General features: G+C 39.5%; 1 protein-coding gene across 6 annotated transcripts in view; it reads right to left on the bottom strand.

The window, feature by feature from the left end:
* Window positions 1-596: 596 nt before the first annotated feature.
* The window catches only part of NCOA7 (nuclear receptor coactivator 7), a 76,039-nt gene continuing 55,547 nt past the window's right edge, over window positions 597-21,088 (bottom strand). For 2 of the 6 annotated variants that reach the window (XM_056487384.1, XM_056487386.1), the window contains 9 exons: window positions 19,230-19,414; window positions 16,791-17,857; window positions 15,195-15,363; window positions 8,744-8,891; window positions 5,346-5,474; window positions 5,065-5,217; window positions 4,460-4,555; window positions 3,729-3,802; window positions 597-2,909 (listed from right to left, as the gene is read on the bottom strand). In XM_056487384.1, coding sequence (XP_056343359.1) covers window positions 2,774-2,909; window positions 3,729-3,802; window positions 4,460-4,555; window positions 5,065-5,217; window positions 5,346-5,474; window positions 8,744-8,891; window positions 15,195-15,363; window positions 16,791-17,857; window positions 19,230-19,414 — 2,157 coding nt within the window. In that variant the 3' untranslated portion in view covers window positions 597-2,773. Of the gene's footprint in view, window positions 2,910-3,728; window positions 3,803-4,459; window positions 4,556-5,064; window positions 5,218-5,345; window positions 5,475-7,147; window positions 7,849-8,743; window positions 8,892-15,194; window positions 15,364-16,790; window positions 17,858-19,229; window positions 19,415-21,088 lie in introns of those variants that run through there. The other 4 variants (XM_056487387.1, XM_056487385.1, XM_056487388.1 and 1 more) reach the window with 4 other exon arrangements.

The raw sequence follows: 21,088 nt of genomic DNA, 5'->3' as shown, positions 1-21,088 counted from the left end.
GTAAGATATTTCATAGAATCACAGAATGGTTTGGGTTGGAAGGGACCTTAAAGATGATCTCGTTCCAACAACGCCCCCTGCCATGGGCAGGGACACCTTCCACTAGACCAGGCTGCTTAAAGCTCCACCAGCCTGCCCTTGAGCACTTTTAAAACATCTTTGCTTTGCTTGGCTGAACACAAAAATATATGTGAACGCTTTGTAAATATGAAAAGGGTGCATACAGAAATAATGCACATGGACTTTTGACTTCTGGGAAGAGGTTGGTCAAAAAAAAGATAAGGGGATATATGTCATTCACAAACTGTTTCCTGGCATTTCTTAGCCCTTTGTCATAGTCTGTCTCAGACTGAATTTAAAACACAGCTCTCTTTAAGGACACACCATACTACGCACAAAAAAACCCCAAACCCCAAAATCAAGCCCACCAAAATCTCCAGCCTCCTTTTCTGTGTTTGTAAAATACAGTTTTGTTGAAATTCTCCTTTTATGAGGTGGCACAGGTGTTTGTCAGCATAACCTATAACTTAAGCTGCATCCTTTAATATTTAAATGTTCTAAAGTTTGTGAATAAAAGATAAAGCATCTGTAACAAGTTTCTGAATGCATAAATTCCTTTATTGAAAATATTGTGATAGCACTGCATTACATATATTCAATATTCATAGTTTCAAGGGTCACAGAATTTTGATTGAACAACACTGTTTTGAATATAGACCACAGCGTTTAGATATGCTTTGACAAGGATAATATAATGGAGTAAGTTGTAGGTAGCAATAGTGAAATGTATGCAAAATGTTGCACTTGGTTTCATTTGGTTTGTTGGGGGCATTTTTTGGGGGTGTTGGTTTAGTTGGGTTTTTCTAACTATGAAGTGGTCTTCTGCCACCACTTAAAAGAGCAAAGAGTGTTAGATATTCTGGGTATCTTCAAAGCATTATGCTGTTAACAACTTCCAAAGTATTTTATAGTATTACCAATAAGAACTTTATTTATGGCTGTAGTAGACCACAAAGAAAGGAAGTGTGAAAAGCTCATGTGCAGCGTGTTAGAGCCTTACTGTGTGTGTATAGCATTGTTTTTTCAGACTGTGAAACTTCTGTGCAGGATTAAGATTTAGAAATGCTTTTGAAAGGAAAGCAATTGGCTTTTTTTTTTTATTCTTTATTCAAAAAGGAAAGAGCAGTAACTAAATTGAGTTGTATTACTCGGTTAATAATATTCCAGCATTAGATTGTACTGTTTTAATGCACACTACTGTCTCTAAAACCTGCCTTTCTCAGGGCAATGAAACATTCAAGTCTAAGAGCAGGACAGCATCCTAATATTAGTTAGACCTGGATTGTGTAAACAAAACCACAGCTTAACGGCAAAGCAGAATTCCTTAGCAGACAATGAAGATTGCCAGTCCTCTCTCACACTCTCCCCATTTACCAAATGTTTTATAATTTTGCAATATATTTTATTAGTAAAATAAATTTTACAAATTTTGTAATATAGAGACTTTTCAGCTTTGGGAAGGGGGGAGGAGGAATTATCTGATAATTTCATTAAAAACAAAGAATATTTAGTTGCCTGCCAAATCCTCAACCAGACTGCTGCTTGAAGTATTTTTTTAAAGGAAATTATATATGTAATTATTTGGAAAACAAGTTTTACACTAATGTGACCTGGCCTGTTAGGAAAAGAACTTTGTTCTCTAAATCTCAATTCTACTTTCTCCTTAACATATTCTTCAATTTATAAAGAAATGCTCATAAAAGCACAGTGGGTGGCTTATTTTGAATCATTTGGTGGTGATACAGAAAACCAGTTCTCTTAGAAATGTCCTTCATAAACAGTCAAATAATACTCGGGCAGGTGCTCAGAGCATGCTATCCCAATTCTGTGAACTGCAACAGAACTGATAAACTCTACACCAGGGGGCAGTTGCCCAGTGTCTCCATACACTGCCAAAATAGTAATCTATAAACAGGAATGTGACATCAGAGTTAAGAAGAAGCACTATCCACCTTCTCCCTTATTTCAGGAAAAGAAAATGAAACAGAATTATGCACTCAAGTGTTTCTGTCAGGAAAAAAAACACCCTCTTAATTAGGGTATAATGAAAACCAAATCTCATTTACAAAATAAAAATATAAAAATTAACTTCAGAAATCAAATAAATTGATTCAGAATAAATGCCAATGCATAAGAAACCTACCTCAACAGTAATTATCAAAATGAGATTTGAAACATTAAACAAAAAACCCTCATGGCTAATACATTTACAAAAAAAATCTACTATACAGTAACAATAAATAATTTCAAAAACATGTTCCCTTAAGTGCTGTGTACACCTATTTCTGATTCTTTTCCATGGCAAACAGTATGCTGTAGATTTTGGTAAAGCAACCTTTTATTTTTGGTCAGCATTTGCATGTTGAACATAAATACACATGGAATGTACTAGACAATTATAGTTCTTTCACAGGATCTTTTTCACAGTTACATAAAAAGTTTTCAACTTATACATCATGAACATTTTCATACGCATTGTATCTTCAATGGAAGAGTGCTGAAGAGGAAGTAAAAAACACTTCAGAGTGATCTCTTACTGTTCTGTCTCTTACTGCCTCTCAAAACCAATTTTTTTACTTTTGGGTTGGTTTTTTTGCGTAGTCATGCTCTGGTACAAACTCGAGGAAAAAGCGTGTAACATTGTGAGGCAGCCTGCACCTTCTGGATAGCTTTTAAGTGCCTAATGGATCCAGTCCTTAAGGCAGTCAGTGTTTCACTCAAATGTCCATACTTCTACATCCTGTATTATGAAATCTTCTTTCTTAGTTAAGATGTCATTATTGAAGGTGCTGCAGGAGTTGCTTCGCCCGTGATACAAATCTGCATCTAACCATAAACCAAACCGGCCACTAGAAAGGAAATACACAACAGATTTGGTGTTAAGTGGAACAGTAGAAGCACTGAGAGCTGTACAAACAATCAAAGAAGTGATACAGAGGAATCTAGGTGACTCTGAGGCCAAATGTGAAGAGCTCAGTCCTGGCAAAGCACTCACCAAGAAGCTCATGGAGCAGTCGCCTTGCTTTTGTTTGCAGCAGCGAGTGCAGCAGCGTGTGCCCTGTGAGTGCCCACAGCTCTGGGCCACCTGGCTGCTCACAATGTGCCTACACCAGGGCACAACCTTGGGATCCCTTCCCTGGCTGTCTGGATGTGGACAGAGCACCTTCTGGTTATCCACTCCAAGTAAGCTTGTTGTACAGCCTTAGCCCTTGATTTTGTACCTACTGACCTTTGAAACTCACGACCTGATTATGCCCTGGCTGTATCCTTGCTCTGTGCATCAACAGAAAAACATCAACTTAGTAAGGACCACGTGATAAACCTGAGAAACTGATGGCAAAATTGCCATTAGGGATTATCTTCCAGTGACAAACCTCTTCAGCAGAGAGTGATGTATCTACCCAAAACATCTGGTATTTTCCTGGCTGAAAACAAGCCTAACTCTGCAACAAACCCTACTTGCCTAACATCAGACACTCTAAGCAAACAAAATTGCTCTCAGTCTGTAAATAAGGTTGCTGAGGTATCTCTGCTAAAAAACTTACTAAAAGTTCAGCCACTTAACTGCTAAGTTTTTCTTGCACCTACTGTTATCCCTATTTCCATTTAAAATTAAAAAAAAAAAAAAAAAGTTGACTATATGATTTGAAAACCACACACTCACTCACCCTCCACCTCCAAGCTCCAGAGAGGTAGTGTCTCCATTGATGAAGTAGGTGTTTTCTCCACTCCATTTAAATACCTGAGGAGGGGAAAAAAACATGAACATATTTGGACTGTGAGGATTCTTGTAATCTCAAACTACTGGGTACCTACCAACAACTAAGAGGTGTTGTTATGTTTCATCTTTTTCTTGAAAGGGGAAAAGGTAAAGTAGAAAGTAAAGGATCAAAACATATTTAAACTATGAACAAAGCACCCTAACCCTTATTTTAAATTCTGTTTCCCTCTCTAAATCAAGATCTCTTAAAAACGAACAATGTGTTCAATAGAGAAAAAGTGCATAAGCCATGAGCATCAAGACATATTTCAATAGCACTCTTAGCTCTTTTATGTTACTGTGATCCTAAGAATGCATGGAATTATATCCTTGTTCTTTATATCATTGCCTTCCAAGCTGAGTCTTTGACAGTCCACTCCTTAACTCCTTCCTGCTCCCCCCTTCAATTCACTTAAAACCCTCTCCTCCTCTCCTTACAGACTGTCTTCTCTTCAGATAATTACACATTACAAAGACACTTTTGCTTAAAGTATTGCATTGAAGCAATGAATGATTAATTGCATGGATCAACATCTGGCACATCTTCTAAACTCAAACATGCTATCTTCATAAAAATCTCATAAATGTTTCAGAAGTGGAACCCAAAAATCTTATTTCAGAAAGTGGACACCCACTTACCTTGAAATGTGGACTGAATGTGTAGAGGAATGTTTCACCAGTGCCATAGTAATGGTCACTAAACCTGAAGGGATGTGTAGCATATGCTCCAAATATCTGTCAGAATAAAATTATGACACTACTTTTGTGGAAAGTGAAGAACTCAAGAGAAAAACCCCCAAATACTTCCAACTACTTTCTAAGAACAACTGAGCTGATTTTCATGTTAGAAGAACCAACTAGTGAAGAGGATCAGATGTGCAAGGATTCTTCCACATCCTCTGTATCCTGCAAGTTAAAAGCCAGATGACAACAATGGCAGCAGCATTGCTGACTCTAGCAGCTACTGAAGAGTGAGACCTCCAGAGAGGCATTGCTCGTGACATCTCCTTAACTGAGATACCTAAGGAAGGTATTTCCAAAGGCGATACCGCACTCACTGCAATTCTAAAGCTTTTATTGGTGGAGTACTTCCCTGCGGTGACTCTAGGCGGTAGAAAATATAAAAGAAAACATCAATGTCTTATTTTGGTATGACATCACTTCATAGTATGACTAGCATTTCATACTGATCCCTTTTCAAAATGCTGCCCTTTCTGTTGCCCTGCAGAACAAGCCCTCCTTACCTGGTTGTCCATGTCCTTGATGACAAGGAGAACTGGGCTGTCGAGAGAAGCCGATTTGCGGTACAGAGTCTTCAGGCTGGTGCCGTGCTCCAGAGTGCTGTATGCCAGGCGCCACGGGTAGCCCTGCACCCGCGCGGGCAAGCGCCGGGCAAGCTGGGCAGGGAGCAGGGAACGAGGGAAACGGTTACACAACAACACAGGCGTGCCCCAGCCCATTCTCTTACACTCCACAGAGACAGCACCATGTCTAAGGAGGAAACCTGAGGGTTTTCCAGCCATACCTGCTCTATGTGCATGTTCTCCAGAAGAGCGCTGTGATGCTTTAGGATAGGCAAAGCATCCTCGTCTTCTTCTTCTTCATAGTAACTGCAAACGCTCTTTCGTCGTTTAGCTTCTTCTACAGTAATGATCTGTGGCAAAAGAACAAGTGTCTAACCTAAAGCACAGCTCTTACACTGTCAATCCTCTGTTGAAGCCATTTAATTTAAAACTTAATCCTCAGCTGTCACACTGTTTGGAGAAAAAACACCATATGGGATAATTTTATCAAGCACAGGTACCCTGAAGCAAATGGGGAAAATCTTCAGCTGGCACTCACTGTCACCATGGCAGATAGGAAGCAATAGCAAACAGAAGTGGATGATGAGAAAGAAAAGGGGAAGTAATGAGGCCTAGCTACAAAACAAACAGGAAACCTTAAACCGTCTTTTCCTTCCATGCATGTACCACCACAGTGGTCTTGGAGCAGGAATCCCAGGATGCAGCTGCAAAGCCCACTGTGCTCTGCTATGCACCTTGCTGCCAGTAAGGCTTCCCAATGGCTTTCATGTTACACATGGATCGAGTTTTGCATAATTCCTCCCCGCCTTCACGATCACTGCTGGAACTTGCAAAAGCTGTCAACAGTCGAGACAATTGGGAAGAGATGCCTGGAGGTCCTACACACACACCTGTCCCTCAGGCGAGAAAGCAAATGCACTAGACTGACTCCAGGTGTGGATTTAACCATACAACAAAGCACAGAAGTTTTGCATGACGACCAGGGCTGGTGAGAAACTCAACAGACTTAATACCCTCAGCCATACCCAGCATTCCCATTCATCCATGGGATGAGAGCTGCACATCTGCTGCATGCACTCATGCCCAGCCCACGTTTTCCCGCAGATACTTGGAGTTCAGCAGGGCATCTGGGCATTGGCACTCCAGTGCAGCATCAGGAAAAGAGAGGAAGGCAGGATCATAAGGCCAAATCCAGCCCGCAGAACAAACACTGCTATGTGTCGCTGCACACATGAGCATATATTCCTGCCCATGATATTGCAAGAGCTCTACAGCTTCATCCTGTCCCTCCAGCCTCTCCTTCTGACACTGCAGATAATCCTGTGCTGGAAATTTTTTCATATGGTCAGTTTCAGGAAAGATTTGTACTACAAATGAGGGTAATTAAAAATCAAAAAACCACCCACAACAAACTGTTCAAAGAAAACAATCTTTCTCCTTGTATCATTGTTCTTTTTTCACCTGAGTGGTTTGCCTTCCTCATCTCCCAGACCATTATTGTGTATATATAAATTTTAATTAACACCTTTTAGACCTTAAATCAAAAGTACACAACTCCCCTTCAGAGGGCTTTCTTTTAGTAATAGTCTCTACTTCCAGGAGTATGACAAAAGTATCACCCAACAGCAAATCAGCCAAGAGGTATCTGTAGCAAAATACAACCAAACTCACTTAGGCAACCAGAGAAAACCTATTAACAGAGTTGTAAATTGCAAACTGGCTCCAGAGACAGACAAACCCCCCCACTCCTTTCTCTGCATACACGTGTGAATGAAGTTCAGTCAACAACTGCAGAAAGAGCCATCTACAAGATCAGGTATTTACAGACCACACAAAAGCAGAAATGGATGAAAAGAATCGATCACTACAGAAATTAGATCTACGAAGTCTTTGAAAGATTTTATAGGGCTGAGAAAGAAAGCTTGCTGAGGTGGAAATGCCCCCCATCTGAGTACAGAGCACATGTATTACTAGGACAGAAGTTCTGTCATCAGATCCACAAACAGGAAACAATTCAACATACCTCCACAAAAGGTTCCTCCTGGTCCGGTCTGGCACAGTAAACAATTCGAATATTCAAAGGCATTTTCTGTTTCATCATGTAGCAGTTTATTTTCAGTACCCACTGAACTCTAGCCCTGCACTAGAGGCAAGAGTTCTCAGCCACAAGAGTGACAGACAGCTACTGGCCATGGCATGCTGTGATAAAATTGCTTATATGCTTCTCTACAATTAGAGTTTCTGTTTCCCCGCAAGGGAGAGTGAAACTTTCCCAGTCATCATGCCCAAATTTGGACTTTATTCAATAGAGATTTCCTGGCAGACCTACTTTAAATTGGTGAAGCTGGAATATATTAAAAATGAAAGAGACACACCTTAAAAATCAGTTTATAGCTTTTCCTCCTTTCAATAAATATTTACATAAAACAATGAGAGACAAGCTCCCAGTGTGGCCAGATCTCTGTAACATCTATTTTCAGATCACTGACTCTCCTTCATTGTGGTTTTATGAAAATGGCATACAAATAACTGAACAGCAAAATGTAGAGCAATGTATGGCTGCATTCAGCTCTAAGCAAAACAAGGAAGGCTTCTTTGTTTTTTTTTAATCTATCTTTCAGCTCACAAAGCACCAACATAGAGAACCTACAAAACTGTAAAAATATTAGCTCCTTGGGAAAAGATGTTGCTACATTTCAAATAACAAGTCCCATTTTTAAGCTCAATTTTTCAACAGAACATACTGTGAAGATAAAAATGCTCACCCCCTCCCTCCCCCCCCAAAAAAGTAGTAGAATTTCAAGAAAACAAGTTTATGTTTAAGATGAATAATCAGGTAACTTTTAAAATCCCCATGAAGGTATTTACCACATTGGAATTTACATGTCTGTTTCATTTATCTCATAGCCTTAGCACAGAAAGTGTTTGAACATTGATTTTTAAAAATATGTGCAAATAAAATATGATTTTTAAAAATGTGTGCAAGCTTATTTCCCTTAGAAACTACGCTTTGTATGCCGAAGAAAGAGATAACAAGCACAGGCATGCCAAGTGGTTAAAACAGATTGCAGAAGACCACACATGAAAAAGCCAAAGTCCAATGATAAACTTATCCCACTTACACCCAATATTCAAACAGTACTGCTGTGGGCACCAGAGAAGCAAGGGTCTGGCATATTACCACACACCAATCCATTTCAACCAGCACACAGGAGTCTGGGTTGATGCTTAAATGCATATATACATTTTGAAGATTTCATTTGTAGTATAGAAATACATAAGGAAATACATTAGAAATTTAGCAATGCTGACCACATAAACCTGTATAGCTTTGCAAAAGACTAATATTACATGGTCAAAATATTTACACAACTTCTGCTGGTTGTACACCAGAGAGCTCCCAATTGTTTACCTGATCTTTCTAGGGAGAGAAAAAATGAAGACTGAGGGAATATGAATACATTTGTGAGACAGATGCAAGCCTTAAGAAGTCCTCTATATAAGCAGCAACTGTTATAAAAAAACCCATAAAATCCTCAAAAGAACAGTTACTGAGATTCTTAGCAGAGGATGAACACTTGATATGCACATGTTTCATGTAAAGGCAGAAAGCACTCACCTCCCAGCTTTTAGTGGTGGGCTCACTAAAGAAGTTGTCAATCATATCAAGCTCCTCCTTTTCTACCACAACAAAACCTTGCTCTTTGGCATCTTTCCCATATATTTCTGGTGACCACTGAACAAAAAACGTGTACAAGTGATCCACCCTGTGAAGAGAAGAGGAAGAGATAACCATCATTCAGTGGTCCATGAACCCAACACTGTCATGTAGCACAGAGGTTTTGCCCAATGCCAAAGCAGAGACAACTACACAAACAGGATACCTGTGTACCTCCACCCTCCCATACCACACATGGAAACAGCTTCCTCCACCTGGTAGTCTGAACCACTTCAAGGTTTCTCTGCTTTCACTCCCCACAATTTATTTTTCTCTTCCCTTTGCTATATGCAAAGCCAAGGCATCGTGGTAAAGCAGTGTGGCTTGTCCAGTCCCACACAATTCATATTAAGAAGTCAAATTGATTGATATTAGGTTATAGTCACAAAAGTTAACTTTGTAAAAACATTCACTTTACCCATTTAGTTTGACCTCCTGCATGAAACAAGCAATGAGATCACCAGGGAAGTCTACACTTTAAAAGTTACAGAGGCTAACCACAAAACAATCTTCATTCTCTTAGCATTATGAAAATAAGCTGTTACTGACAGCTTTGCTAATGATATAGTACCAGCAGCACATGCTCTTCCATAAATGTAGTCAGCTCTCAGCCACTGTCTTTAAAAAGCTATTCCTTGACAACATCCATAACAAACTACAAAATATTTTCTGAAGAAGGAATTTATGTATTAAGCTAAAATGAACACATGCAATTTCAAACAGGAATACAACAATGGATCAACAACACTACACAAAAAGCTGAATTGCCAATAAAAATCAGACTCATGGTAAAGAAGGAAGATAAACAGAAAGTAAGTGCTTATGACACTGGATCTCTTTCCAGCTTTTTACCAGAAAGTTACGTCCAGCAACTCTTAGATCAATAGAAAACAGAAACCTTTCAGAAATTTAGATATTCCCCCCTCCCCCCATATTTCAAGTTACTTGGACTTATATTTACATACAAATAATCTTAAAATACTCTTTCTGCACTGCTGCAGTTTGTTAGGGTCACTAGTATAATTCCAGATTTTTTCAAATGAGTCTACAAAAAGAATAAAGCATTTACTTTGCTTCATCATGGAAATAATGAAGAAGGAATGAATTAGCATTGCTCACAGAGGTTTCAGAAAAAGCAATCTTTGCTAATTAATTTGAGCTTTAACTGAAAGAGACAACTGACTTGAGTACTGTGTATTTTACATACAGTAGTCCTGCTCTGGAAAGCTAACTACTTAATTCCTACAAATCCCTAATAAAGGACAATAAAAGTAGTGGTTTCTGCTGTCTGGCTAAGATCAGTTTGAAAGCACATTTATGCAGGTGGATGAAGGAGAGCAGCACACTCATATCTCAGAATCATACAATTTATTTATATGTAAAGCCACCTCTAGAAATCATCTAGACCAGCTCCTGCTTATAGCAGAGCTAACTTCCAAGTCAGTGCAGGTTGCACATTCTTGTCCATTTCAGCTGGAAAACCTCCAACAGTGATTCTACTAGTTCTCCATGCATACCCAGTCTCCTGGGATTTTTTTCTCTTTTATCTTATCACCATTTCCTCTGAAGCATGCAGCATGTGATCTGAGAAGGGTCTGGTGCCATCCTACATTTTCTGTTTCTTGTACCCTCCCCTCCATTTTTAAGCCAAGTGTCTAAAAGGAAGAGAGGAATAATGACCACCCAAGTTGTTTGGCTATACTTCCTTACTTGAGTTAGCAAGAAGTGTGCAAAGACACCACTGATATGTTGAGCTTGCTCTCAACTTCCCCAACTCCTTTTTGGCAGAGCTACTCCCCAGGCCGCCTGTCCCCACCTACTGCTGTGGGAACTGCTCCATCCCAGGTGCACAACTTTTGCATTTGCCTTTTCTGAACTTCCTGACATTTCTGTCAGCCTGTTGTGTAGAGGCCCCTCCGAACAGTAGCCCTGCCCTCCAATTATGAGCACTCTCCAAATTTTGTGTCATTCCCCAAAATGACAAAGGTGTGTTCTGTCTCAGTGTCCACGTCACCAGTGAAGGCACTAAGCAGTATCAGTCCCCAAGAATACCACTTGTACCTCGCTGCCACTCAGACCAACTACCAACCCTTTGAGCCCAATAGTCCAGGCAATCTAGCAACCACCTGTAGCCTACTTGTCCAGGTCACACCTTTCCAATTTGGCTACAAGGACACTAGGGAAAATTGTGCCTCAGTAATCTGATGGTAAAACAACAATCCCTCTCTCTCTCCTTGCTCAAGGAGCTAGCAATCTCAAACAGAAAAGTTATTTGGTCAGTAGAAAAGCAATTTGCTCTTGGTAAATTTGCTCTTGGACAGCTGATCCTGATCACTTCTTTCCCTCTGGAAAATGGTGTCTATAAAGACTTGCTTCCAGGGACTGAGGTGAAGCTGACTACCCTGTGCTCCTACAGATACTTCCTCAATTTTTCTGACAATGGTTGCAGTATTTGTCTTTCCAATTATTAAAGAACACTTTCTGTGAATGCAACCTTTCAAAAGATGATAGAAAGCAGCTTTGTAACAACATCAACCAACTTCCTCAATATACTCAGAACATTTCCTGTCAGGCCTCATGGACTTGTATAAGCTCAGTTTATTTAAGTAGTACATAACTAAGTTTTCCTCTGCAATGGACAGTTGAAAAATAAATCCAGACAGTCTAGATTTAAAAAGCAGCAGCATAAAATAGAAATAAGTGATTACAGAGGTGATGTCATTCTGAAAAGGGATGCTCTGCTAATAAAATTCTAACATTATGTTACAGTGGTATTTCCAAGCTACCCAACTGAAAATAATTGAGCCAATTTTTAAATTAAAAAACCAATTCTTGAGGAACTTTCTTACAGCCAACTTGACAGCTGTGAGAAAATCTATCCTAGAGCTCAACCACTGTCTTGGTGATCACATGTTTATGAGTGTACCATGCACTAAAAGATAAAGTACTTGGAAAGAAGCAACTACAGAAAAAACTATAGAAACCTGAAGTTGGTAACTTCAGAACGAAAATATTCAAAAGGCTCTAATCCAACCACTGGTCCTGGCCCAGAAAAGGACAATCAAGAAGGATCCTATGACTTTGTTATAAATGTGCTTGACTAAATGATGATTCTTCACAGATCCTGAGGGCTGAGGTTTTATAAGGCCTCATATGCTTGTATGAGCTTAAAGAGACATCTATGAGACCTCATTATAAGATATTAAGCTATAGATACAAACAGGTTTTCATAAATTTACTCTGTACAGTTTGATATATTATTATCAGGAGTCTAGGAATATTCTCCTTATAAAAGGCTTACTCAAAAGTATTCCAAATCTTGCAAAAAAGTGGATGCCCTCTCAGCACCATCATCTCAGTGTAGTGTCTTTTACATAATTTCTGTGCAAATTATATATTCATAAACCCAGCCTGTTTGCAAAATTTACACTGGAAAACTAAAGAGATTTACTTCTTGACTGAGGAATTAGTCAATGCTCTTACTTACAAACAAAGAAATTCTGCATTACTGTATCTGTCTTGGTGCAAGGCACCTGTACAAGGTCTTGAGGAAATGTGTGACCTAATTACTGAGCTACTACTACTCAAGATCCACTAGGCTGGGAACCTACATAACATTTAAACATAAATCCACATAGTAAGAGCACACACAGACTTACCCTCTGATACTGTAAGCTACACCCATTGCAAAACTTCCTGGCAAAACAGTCAATCTCTATTTGTGTCCAAAAGCATGGGTGCCCCTCTGCTCAGCTGAACCTGGCAAGAAGCTGCCCTAGACTGAGTAATCTGTATATAAGGCAACTCAAGATGCCCGGCATCCCCTCTACATGCTGAGGTGAGCACTCTGACCAAGCAGGCAGCACAAAGCAGTGCTGCAGCCACTGATTAACTCAGCCACGCCGTGCTGGTCACGGGGCGCGCACCAGGACACACGCGGCACCTGGGAAGACATGCATAGAGAGAGGACACCTACAGCAGGCACAAAAGACAAAGGAGACAGAAGACTTAGTGCCTTTATAAAGAATATCAGCCTAAAAGTCTTATTTCTGTAGTAATAAAGTTTGCAGAGGTTTCCAACAAAAAAATAAATGTAAAAGTATTGGGCCCAGAAAGTAGCAGCAGCTTGCACATGGAAGAGCAGCTCTGCTGGGAGCTGTGGGCTATGGGACCAGGCTGAAATTGGAGCCTTTTTCACAACTGATGACAGAAGCTGTTGTAACAGCAAACACTATCACCATGGAAAAAATGTAACAAAAAGCAAATCAGAGGAAGATTTAACTTACAATAAATACAGACATGCAGACCAAATTTTTAAAATCTCACTCCAAATTTGGACAGTTATTTTTATTTATTTATTTATTTATTTATTTATAATTACTACAAAACATTAAGATGCTGCACAAGCTACTGTGACTGGACTGGAGAAAATATTTTATTTATGCTGCTTTGTGGCCAACAAGACGAGAGTGATATTCTTGATATTTTCACATATGAATATAAATTTCATTCCAAGTAGTTTTAAACTTAGTATACTATCTCACATTTTGTCAAAAATACATGGCAAAGCTATCCCAAACAACCTACTGTTCATGGCACCCTCAAGATGCAACACTTCTGTTTATATTCTACACAATACTGATGCAAGAATATCCCCAGAAGGTAGGAAGTGTTGTGTTTTGCTTTGGGAAAACATCCAAGACCTTGAAGAAAACACCATCTTGTTCCAGAGGCAAAGACATGCCTGGCATAAATACAAAGGAGCAGGTCTTCCATTTAAGTTCTGCTCCAAGTTCTACTTGATCTGTCATGCAATTCTAGGGTGTTAAAACAGGCATGAATAGCACCAAAAAGACCCAAACTTACAAGCAATCATTCACCACTACTTTTGATCAAGATCCAAACAGCAGCCCTGACACCAAAGATCTGGTCTGACAGCCAGCATGGCCAGGGGCTGCTGCAGCAGCTCACTGTGGAAGTTACTTTTTTCTCATCATAAAAACTGAAGTACAGTTTGAAAAACAGTTGTCAACACTTCAGTTTATATACGGATTAGGTCTGCTCACAATTCAGAAAGCTCCTGCTCATAAAAGGACAAGTAGAAAGGCTGTTTTCTAAGTCTGTGGTTAAAAGCTTGATAGATTTACCTGTTCCATAGAGCAGTGATTAGAGATGACCTCAGTCAGCTCAGCAGCTTTATTCACTGTTAGCTGCACTATCCCCAAGGCACTTACTGACCTTGTGTTGTATTACAGCATCACTCCAACTCCTTTTTATTTTATTTATTCAAAGTTCAAGCTAGAATTTTTTGAACCCACCCTTTTGCAATCCCTGAGGAGTCAAGGACTGGGATCCACAGATAGCAAGCAAATCAAAAGCTATCCAGGTACTCTCCCAAGGACCACATTCCTGCTGGATTAAACCTCTCCCTCTCCTCCAGGAAGAGTTCCAGAACAGCAACTTCCACACTACTACAGACAATCAAAATGCTCCTTTTCAAACCACAATAAATTATAAACACTTAAATCAACACACAAGTTGCATATTTGAAATTAAAATTACTTAATAGTTTGTTGTTTTTTTTTAAATTGACTGCATTTGAAAGAAGACACCTCTGAGATGGATGAAAAGTTCAGATTCCTCCTTCCTGGTATCTAATTTTGGTTCATCAACAGACCAGAGAACTGCTCTAGTGGTCTTCTGTCAAGAAAAGGATTACATATTTAAATCTTCACAGCCAGTGAAAATTCTTGAGTGATTTATATGGAAAATCACAGACCTCCACTTCTCTAGTTTGTTGGTTTGCTTTTTTCCTAGAGTATTATTTATGCATTAATATACACCTACAGGAAAACATTTATGTTCCTCAATTTTACTGCAAAGAGACTATTTTTAATGGGACAAAAGAAAGAAATCCTTACATCTGTTTAGTTAGGAGAGTCTTCCTTTTCCCACACGATACCCTTTGCTCATGTGAATTACCTATTTTTTTTTAGCACTGACACCTCAGTGGATTCCTTTCCCCTCCAGCCACTGCTCCCCTTTCCCTCACTTCCTGGACTACAGCTGAAACCCTGATCATTCCCAGTTCTTTTATCATATGTTAGCTGCACATATACCCACTTTCCATCTTCAAGTGGCACCTTTTTCCTTCCCACTAAAAGCCATATTAGACCAGCAACAAACACTGCTTTATGTCACTGGCATACAATGAAATGAGGACATCCCTCAGCATCCCTGCTGCACTTCACACCTTGGACCATGTAGGTAATGTAAGATTCAGCTCTAGAGAACACTACACATTTAAAAAGTAACAGCCAGACATTTTTGTACTAACAGGAATGCAGCTTACCTTTCCCGAGGAACAGCAAACCAATACTCTGGTTGCTTTATCTTTTTACTGTACTGTTGAGACATGGTCAGGCTCTGAGACACAAAGGACTTTCTCATGGGCTTGCCTACTTTAATGCACAGAAACATTGGAGGAGTCTTGCTCTTCTCCTCTTTTGAAGGAAGCATATCTAAAGAAGACACAAGAGAAACAGTCTACTTACAGGAAAATACAAAATACAAAATGCAGCTGATAAAACACTGTAACAAAGATTAATAATCTTGTGCAAAGGAATAATCAGAGGCACCATTCACAGAATTACACGTGACTTCAACAGCACCACCGGTTTAGTAAAATCACGTTCATCCTAAACTGAGGCCATTTATTCCCATTTTGTCACAGCCTGTATCCCCCTCAGAACAGAACAGCCCTGTAAAGAAATAGGTAAGATGACCAGGCTGGGCACTACCTGCAACACAAAGTAGGCAAATAAAGGGGACATGTTAGAGTCCAGATGACCCATCCAGGCTGAAGGCTAATCCTGCATGCAAACACGCACACACACACACAAAAAGCCAGTCAGTTTCCCAACTCTGTAGGTCACACAGTCATACAAGCACCTTTTATCTGCACAAGACAGGGCCAAGCCTAAAAGCAGTTTAGGCTCCTTAAATTGCTAGTCTGACACAAAAAAACCAACCCTGCTTATCAAACTATAGCTTCAGTCACACTGAAGTTGCATTCTTTGTTTTAGGTGTACACATACAGCCAAATATCACCAGCAAGACAGAAACCCTTATGAAAAAAAAGGAAAAATCATTTTAAGAACAACTGTTCCTAAAATTAAAGACTTCCACTTTAATCATCCACTACCACCTGATGTTAATGAAGGGTATGTCCAGTGGTTCATTAAATTACCCAGAGAGGAGCATCAACACTCCAGGACAAACTAGTGCTCAGAGGCACTGGGCTGCCATAGAAATGGTAATATGCCATAGAAATGGTACATGCTCTGAACAGAGATTTCATTCTGGTATGTGCTTTCCTGTTCAGGAACAGCCTGAATTATTACTGATAATGCAATGACCAGCCAGGAGAAAAGTGATCACTCAGTAGGACTATACATGTATTCCTATTTATCACTTCTTAAGGGTTTCCATAGCATGGGAGACACCAGACACACGCAAATATTGTCAAGAATATTTTGGTGCCCTCCTTCACAGCTCTACTACCTTGGATACTATCAGAAACAAAACTGACAGACTTCAGTGAGGCAACAATGGTTACCAATATGGGGTGACAATTCCTAGGCCATAAAGTGTCCCTGCCAATACTGAAACTGGATGATATTTCACTATCTTTCTTAAAGCCAGCAAACAGAAGTAAATATTACATAAGCAGTGATCAGTGAATGTAGAAAGAGCACACAAGCTACATATCAAACTACAAGCTTAAAGAATTTGAAGATAGCAGGTAATATAAAATTGAAATACACAAAGAGTAAAAAAGAGACCAGGTATTACAGAAAGAAGAATATTAGAGAAGGCTGTCAATTCAAAGGTTACCGTCATTATGCTGTCCAAGTCTCAGAGGAAACAAGGATAACCAGAGACCTACCTTCAATTGGCACTTGAATTTTCTGCAGCAGCCACAGTCTGATTTCTGATTGATTGTCTAACTGTGTTTCTTGACAGGTCTTGTCTACAGCTGGTACTAAGGAAGAGTCCACAGACTCTTTCAGATCCTTTTCCTCTGCTGCTGCTGAGCTGATTTCTAATGAAGGTGCTTTCCTTTCAACACAGCAGGAATCAAGCTCCATACTTTTAACTGTATGGACTTCATTAGCTTGGGACTTTGAACAGCTAAGTGTAAGGTCTATGCCAATTGCTTTATTGTTTTCACCTTTCTGGATTTCAGCCTTGTGTAAGTCTTCAGATGACTGAGACCCATTTCCATCTTTATTGAGGTAAAATTCAATAAGTTTATCTTTCTCTAGGTCTTTCTTAGTGTCCAATTCAGTCTCCACCTTACCTGTTGGGGTACTGACACATTTGTTTACTTCTGGAATAACATCTTGCTTTTCACACAGCTCTAAGTCTAAGTCAGCTTTAGGTTCAACACTGTCCTTTTTTTCCAAGGAATCAACTCTCAAGTGCTCCTGGACTTCTGTAGTAGGTTTGGTTACCTGCTGCTTAGTTCTCCCCAAGTCCCTGGGGTCAGCCAGCAAGCCTTCCATTACAGAGATTTTCCTGTCCAACCCTCTATCCACATGAGATGATGTCTTTTCCAGCTCAGTGAAGTCATCCTCTCCTTCTCCTGAAAGGGATTTTTCTTTGGTTTTGGTATCTGAAGCATTTTTTTCCCTGGAAGGGTCCTTGGTACATGCATCTGCTTCAAACTTTTCCAAATGTTCAGTGGCAGTGATGTTGTTGGGAAACTCCAGCGACTTTGATTTGATTGAGCCTGTACTCTCCGATGACTGAAGAAGTTCAAAATCGGCAGACTTTTCCTTATCTGAAGGCTTTATCTGTTTGGCACCTAGAGCAATGGAGGCATCCCCATTCTGCTGCCTCTTTTCCTTGCTAAGGGATTTGAATTTGCTGAAGGGATTGATATCTTTCTCAGAGGACAGGTCTTCCCATTCTCCTGGCCTGTACAGAGGACAAAGATCCTTTGGTATGTCACTGTCAGGGGAAATGATGGATGTACATACGATGTTAAAAGCAAAATGGAAACAGAAAAAAAATGAAAAACTAAACATCAACTTAACATAAACCATGAAACTCAACAAAAAATAACTTTCTCCAAAATAAACATGCAGTACTGGAAATAAGGGAGTTTAAAGACAATGGAGAAAAATGCTGAAAGTATAATACCAAAATAAAATGAGTAAACCATTTGGTAAATATGCCATGTGGATGAAGAAATGGTACACATATAATAAGAATGTGCAAGTCATCAGAAGTTCCATAACGAAAAAACACAGAACATGTATTTAGCTGCTGGAATTTAATTCATATCATATTAATATTGTAATTTCCCACACCTAAAAATGAGTCAACATCTACAGCCTACCATGCTTCCCTATCAGTACAAATTTATTTTTGAGAAAAATGGGAGATAAGCTGTATCCTGTTTTAACATGTTTACTACAGAACAGTAACAGGCAACAGAGTTAGTAGTTTTCTTCTTTTATTTGTCTCCATTATTCAAATATACTGGTTGAATGCAGGCTTCCCCAAATATTTCTTTTTAAAGCAGAACAATCATAAAACATTTCAAAATGAAAACTGCTGAATAAATGGATCAGCATAAAACTTGAGCTCTTCATTAATGCTAAAAGTCTGAGGAGAAAATAGGAAAATACAAGATCCTCATCACCTAAAAGTTACTAAGAAGTTATTAAACACTCCAGTGATGAGTGTAGTGAGTATCTGGAAAGGTTTTCTTGAAATAAGAAAAGGGAGGGAATTCAATGAATTTCACTGTTCAAAGAGGTATGGCCTATAAGAACAAAACCCTGCTTAGAATAAATAGATAAGCAGTGCCTGGTCTGTGCATAAATGAAAGCAGTCCACCCCAGAAAGTCTATTTATTATAGATTTCAACTATTTCTGAGATAGAAGTATTCTACAGTCTGGCTTTTCTGTAAGTCCTGAAGATGGCAGCTAAGGTGCTGTTATCTTCAAAAGTTTCAAATACTCCTCTGAAAACAGTCCTGGTAACACACCTCCTCACATCCACTGAAAGAGCCTTAGAGACAGGTAAGCCCAACCATGGCATAATGGCATACTGCAAACACTTTTACTAATTACTGGTTTGTACTGATCTCCTTTGCGCTCTGGTTCTCACATTCACGATCCATTTGTTTTTAATGCCACTTTAGTGTTCTAAAGAGAAAGCTGTTGTTCTAAAGAGCAACACAAGTGAATCATTCCTTTGCTGGCACTTTGCTGCACTAAAACTCTTTCCCTCCATTCTCCCTTCCTCCAACCCCTTTTCAATGACCCTTACTGAAAATCTGCAAATATAAGTTCAGGGAAGAACACTCCTTACGATGGCAATGCATCTTTGATCTTCATGTGAGAGATGTCATTGTAGAGAGCTATTGAGACAACCTCCTCCATGGGGCAGATGAGTCCATATTCTTCACAGCCATTCTCAATTACCAGAGGATCAGACTTATGAGGGTCAAACATGATATTGTTTGGAGTTACTATCATGACTCCTCCAACAACGCCCTAAAACAGGAGAAGAAAGAGTCAGCACATCACATGCACTTACCATCGGATATTGGATTTTAGGCTACTCTCCTAAAAGCAAAATCACTTTCCTGCCTCTTTACACTGTGTTATGCAGTGTTTGCTAGCCAAATACTTTGCTTTCCAATTGCATCAAGTCAGACATTGCAAGGAAAGAAAAAAAAATTCTTAGTAACATCCAAGTTCCTGGCTGATAAGGAAGAACATCTGAACTATTCAACTTTCAGCACTGACTGCTACAAGCTAAAAATGAGATTGTTACTCAATCTCAGACAAAACAGATTAATGGATTTATTTTTTTAAAAACTACGAAGCATTATATTCCGGATGCAGCTACTTTCATTTGATCCATGAATTTTACATGCAACCAACACACCTGCACATAGTTTTACTCATGGAAACATCCAGGTTACTATGCCAAGCTAACATCAGAGCTCCCCTTGATCTAGTTTCCCAGAGGTACATGCAAAAACCTTCTCCATACAGGGATCTGAGACAGCTTCTTCCCAATCTAGAAACAGCTCCTATGATTGTTCCAAGCATATTCTGCACAGCTGTAGAGGATTCATTTAATTCTTCAAAATGTGCTCTAGCAATGGATTTGATAAAAGGGTGCTGAATCAGCCACTATTCAGCATTAATCCATGGCAACTGACCATTTTTCAAGGTTTAAAAAGAAAATTTCCACTGTCTTGCTTCTGCACCTTCTCCTCCAGAAAAACTACAAGATTCACCAGACCAACTCAGAAGCTATGTGCAAATCATGACATCTGACAAGTGGGAGACAGAAATCAACTGGAATGACCCACACTGCAGATACTACTAATTATACAAGGTCATCTGCAAGGCAAGCCACAAAGGCTCATAAATAGGCAGGTAAAAGACCACAAGCTTAGTTTGTGGGGCTTTTTTTAAAGCAGTGAGATATCAAGCTGATGGCTTGGCACTAGCCTGTGAACACCTGCTCCTTTTAAAAAAAAATCTGTTCATATTTCCCATTTGCTTCTCCTGTATGACTGGATCCTCAAGCTTGGTTTGTGTTTGGATGACAGAATCAGAACAAAGTGCAGAAGCTTTCCCACAAGCCAGAAGACAATACATCAGTAGGCCGTACTTCCCACCCAGACACTGCAGGAAGCTGGGCAACAAGGGATTTCAGCTACACTGGCAAACAGGCCATCTCATTTTTCATTTTGCTCTGACTGAAAAGTACTTTTTCCATCCTGCAGCCATAAAACTGGAAATCTGTATTCTCTGCACCTAACAAGTATCACATAGCAGGTGACAGTACTGCCCTAATTTACCTGTGAGACATCAAGTAGTCTCTATTACATCCTACAGAACAGCAGACTGTAAAATTGCAGAGTTGTTAAATACAGTCTACATCCACTCAATGCAAAAAGAAACTAGAAACTGTAGGTGTAAACACATCCATCTTACGAAAGTCAGGACTAAGGGGAAAAAAAATGTTGCAACTACAATGATTAGCATCTCCAGTGTTATAAATTCCAGAGAACTTGAAAATCCAAACACAGAGACAGCTAACTGAAACCAAAGTCAACATGGACAGATATATCAGAGTAGGCAGTTCAGGAAGACAATGTCTTGCAACCCCGAGAAAAGGGCTAAAATACTATCCAAACTTTGTGCTTC

Source organism: Oenanthe melanoleuca, chromosome 3 (genome assembly GCF_029582105.1).
Source record: "Oenanthe melanoleuca isolate GR-GAL-2019-014 chromosome 3, OMel1.0, whole genome shotgun sequence".
Classification (NCBI taxonomy): Eukaryota; Metazoa; Chordata; class Aves; order Passeriformes; family Muscicapidae; genus Oenanthe; species Oenanthe melanoleuca.
The sequence above is the reverse complement of the archived record's forward strand: the minus strand, read 5'-3'. Positions and strand labels throughout refer to the sequence as shown.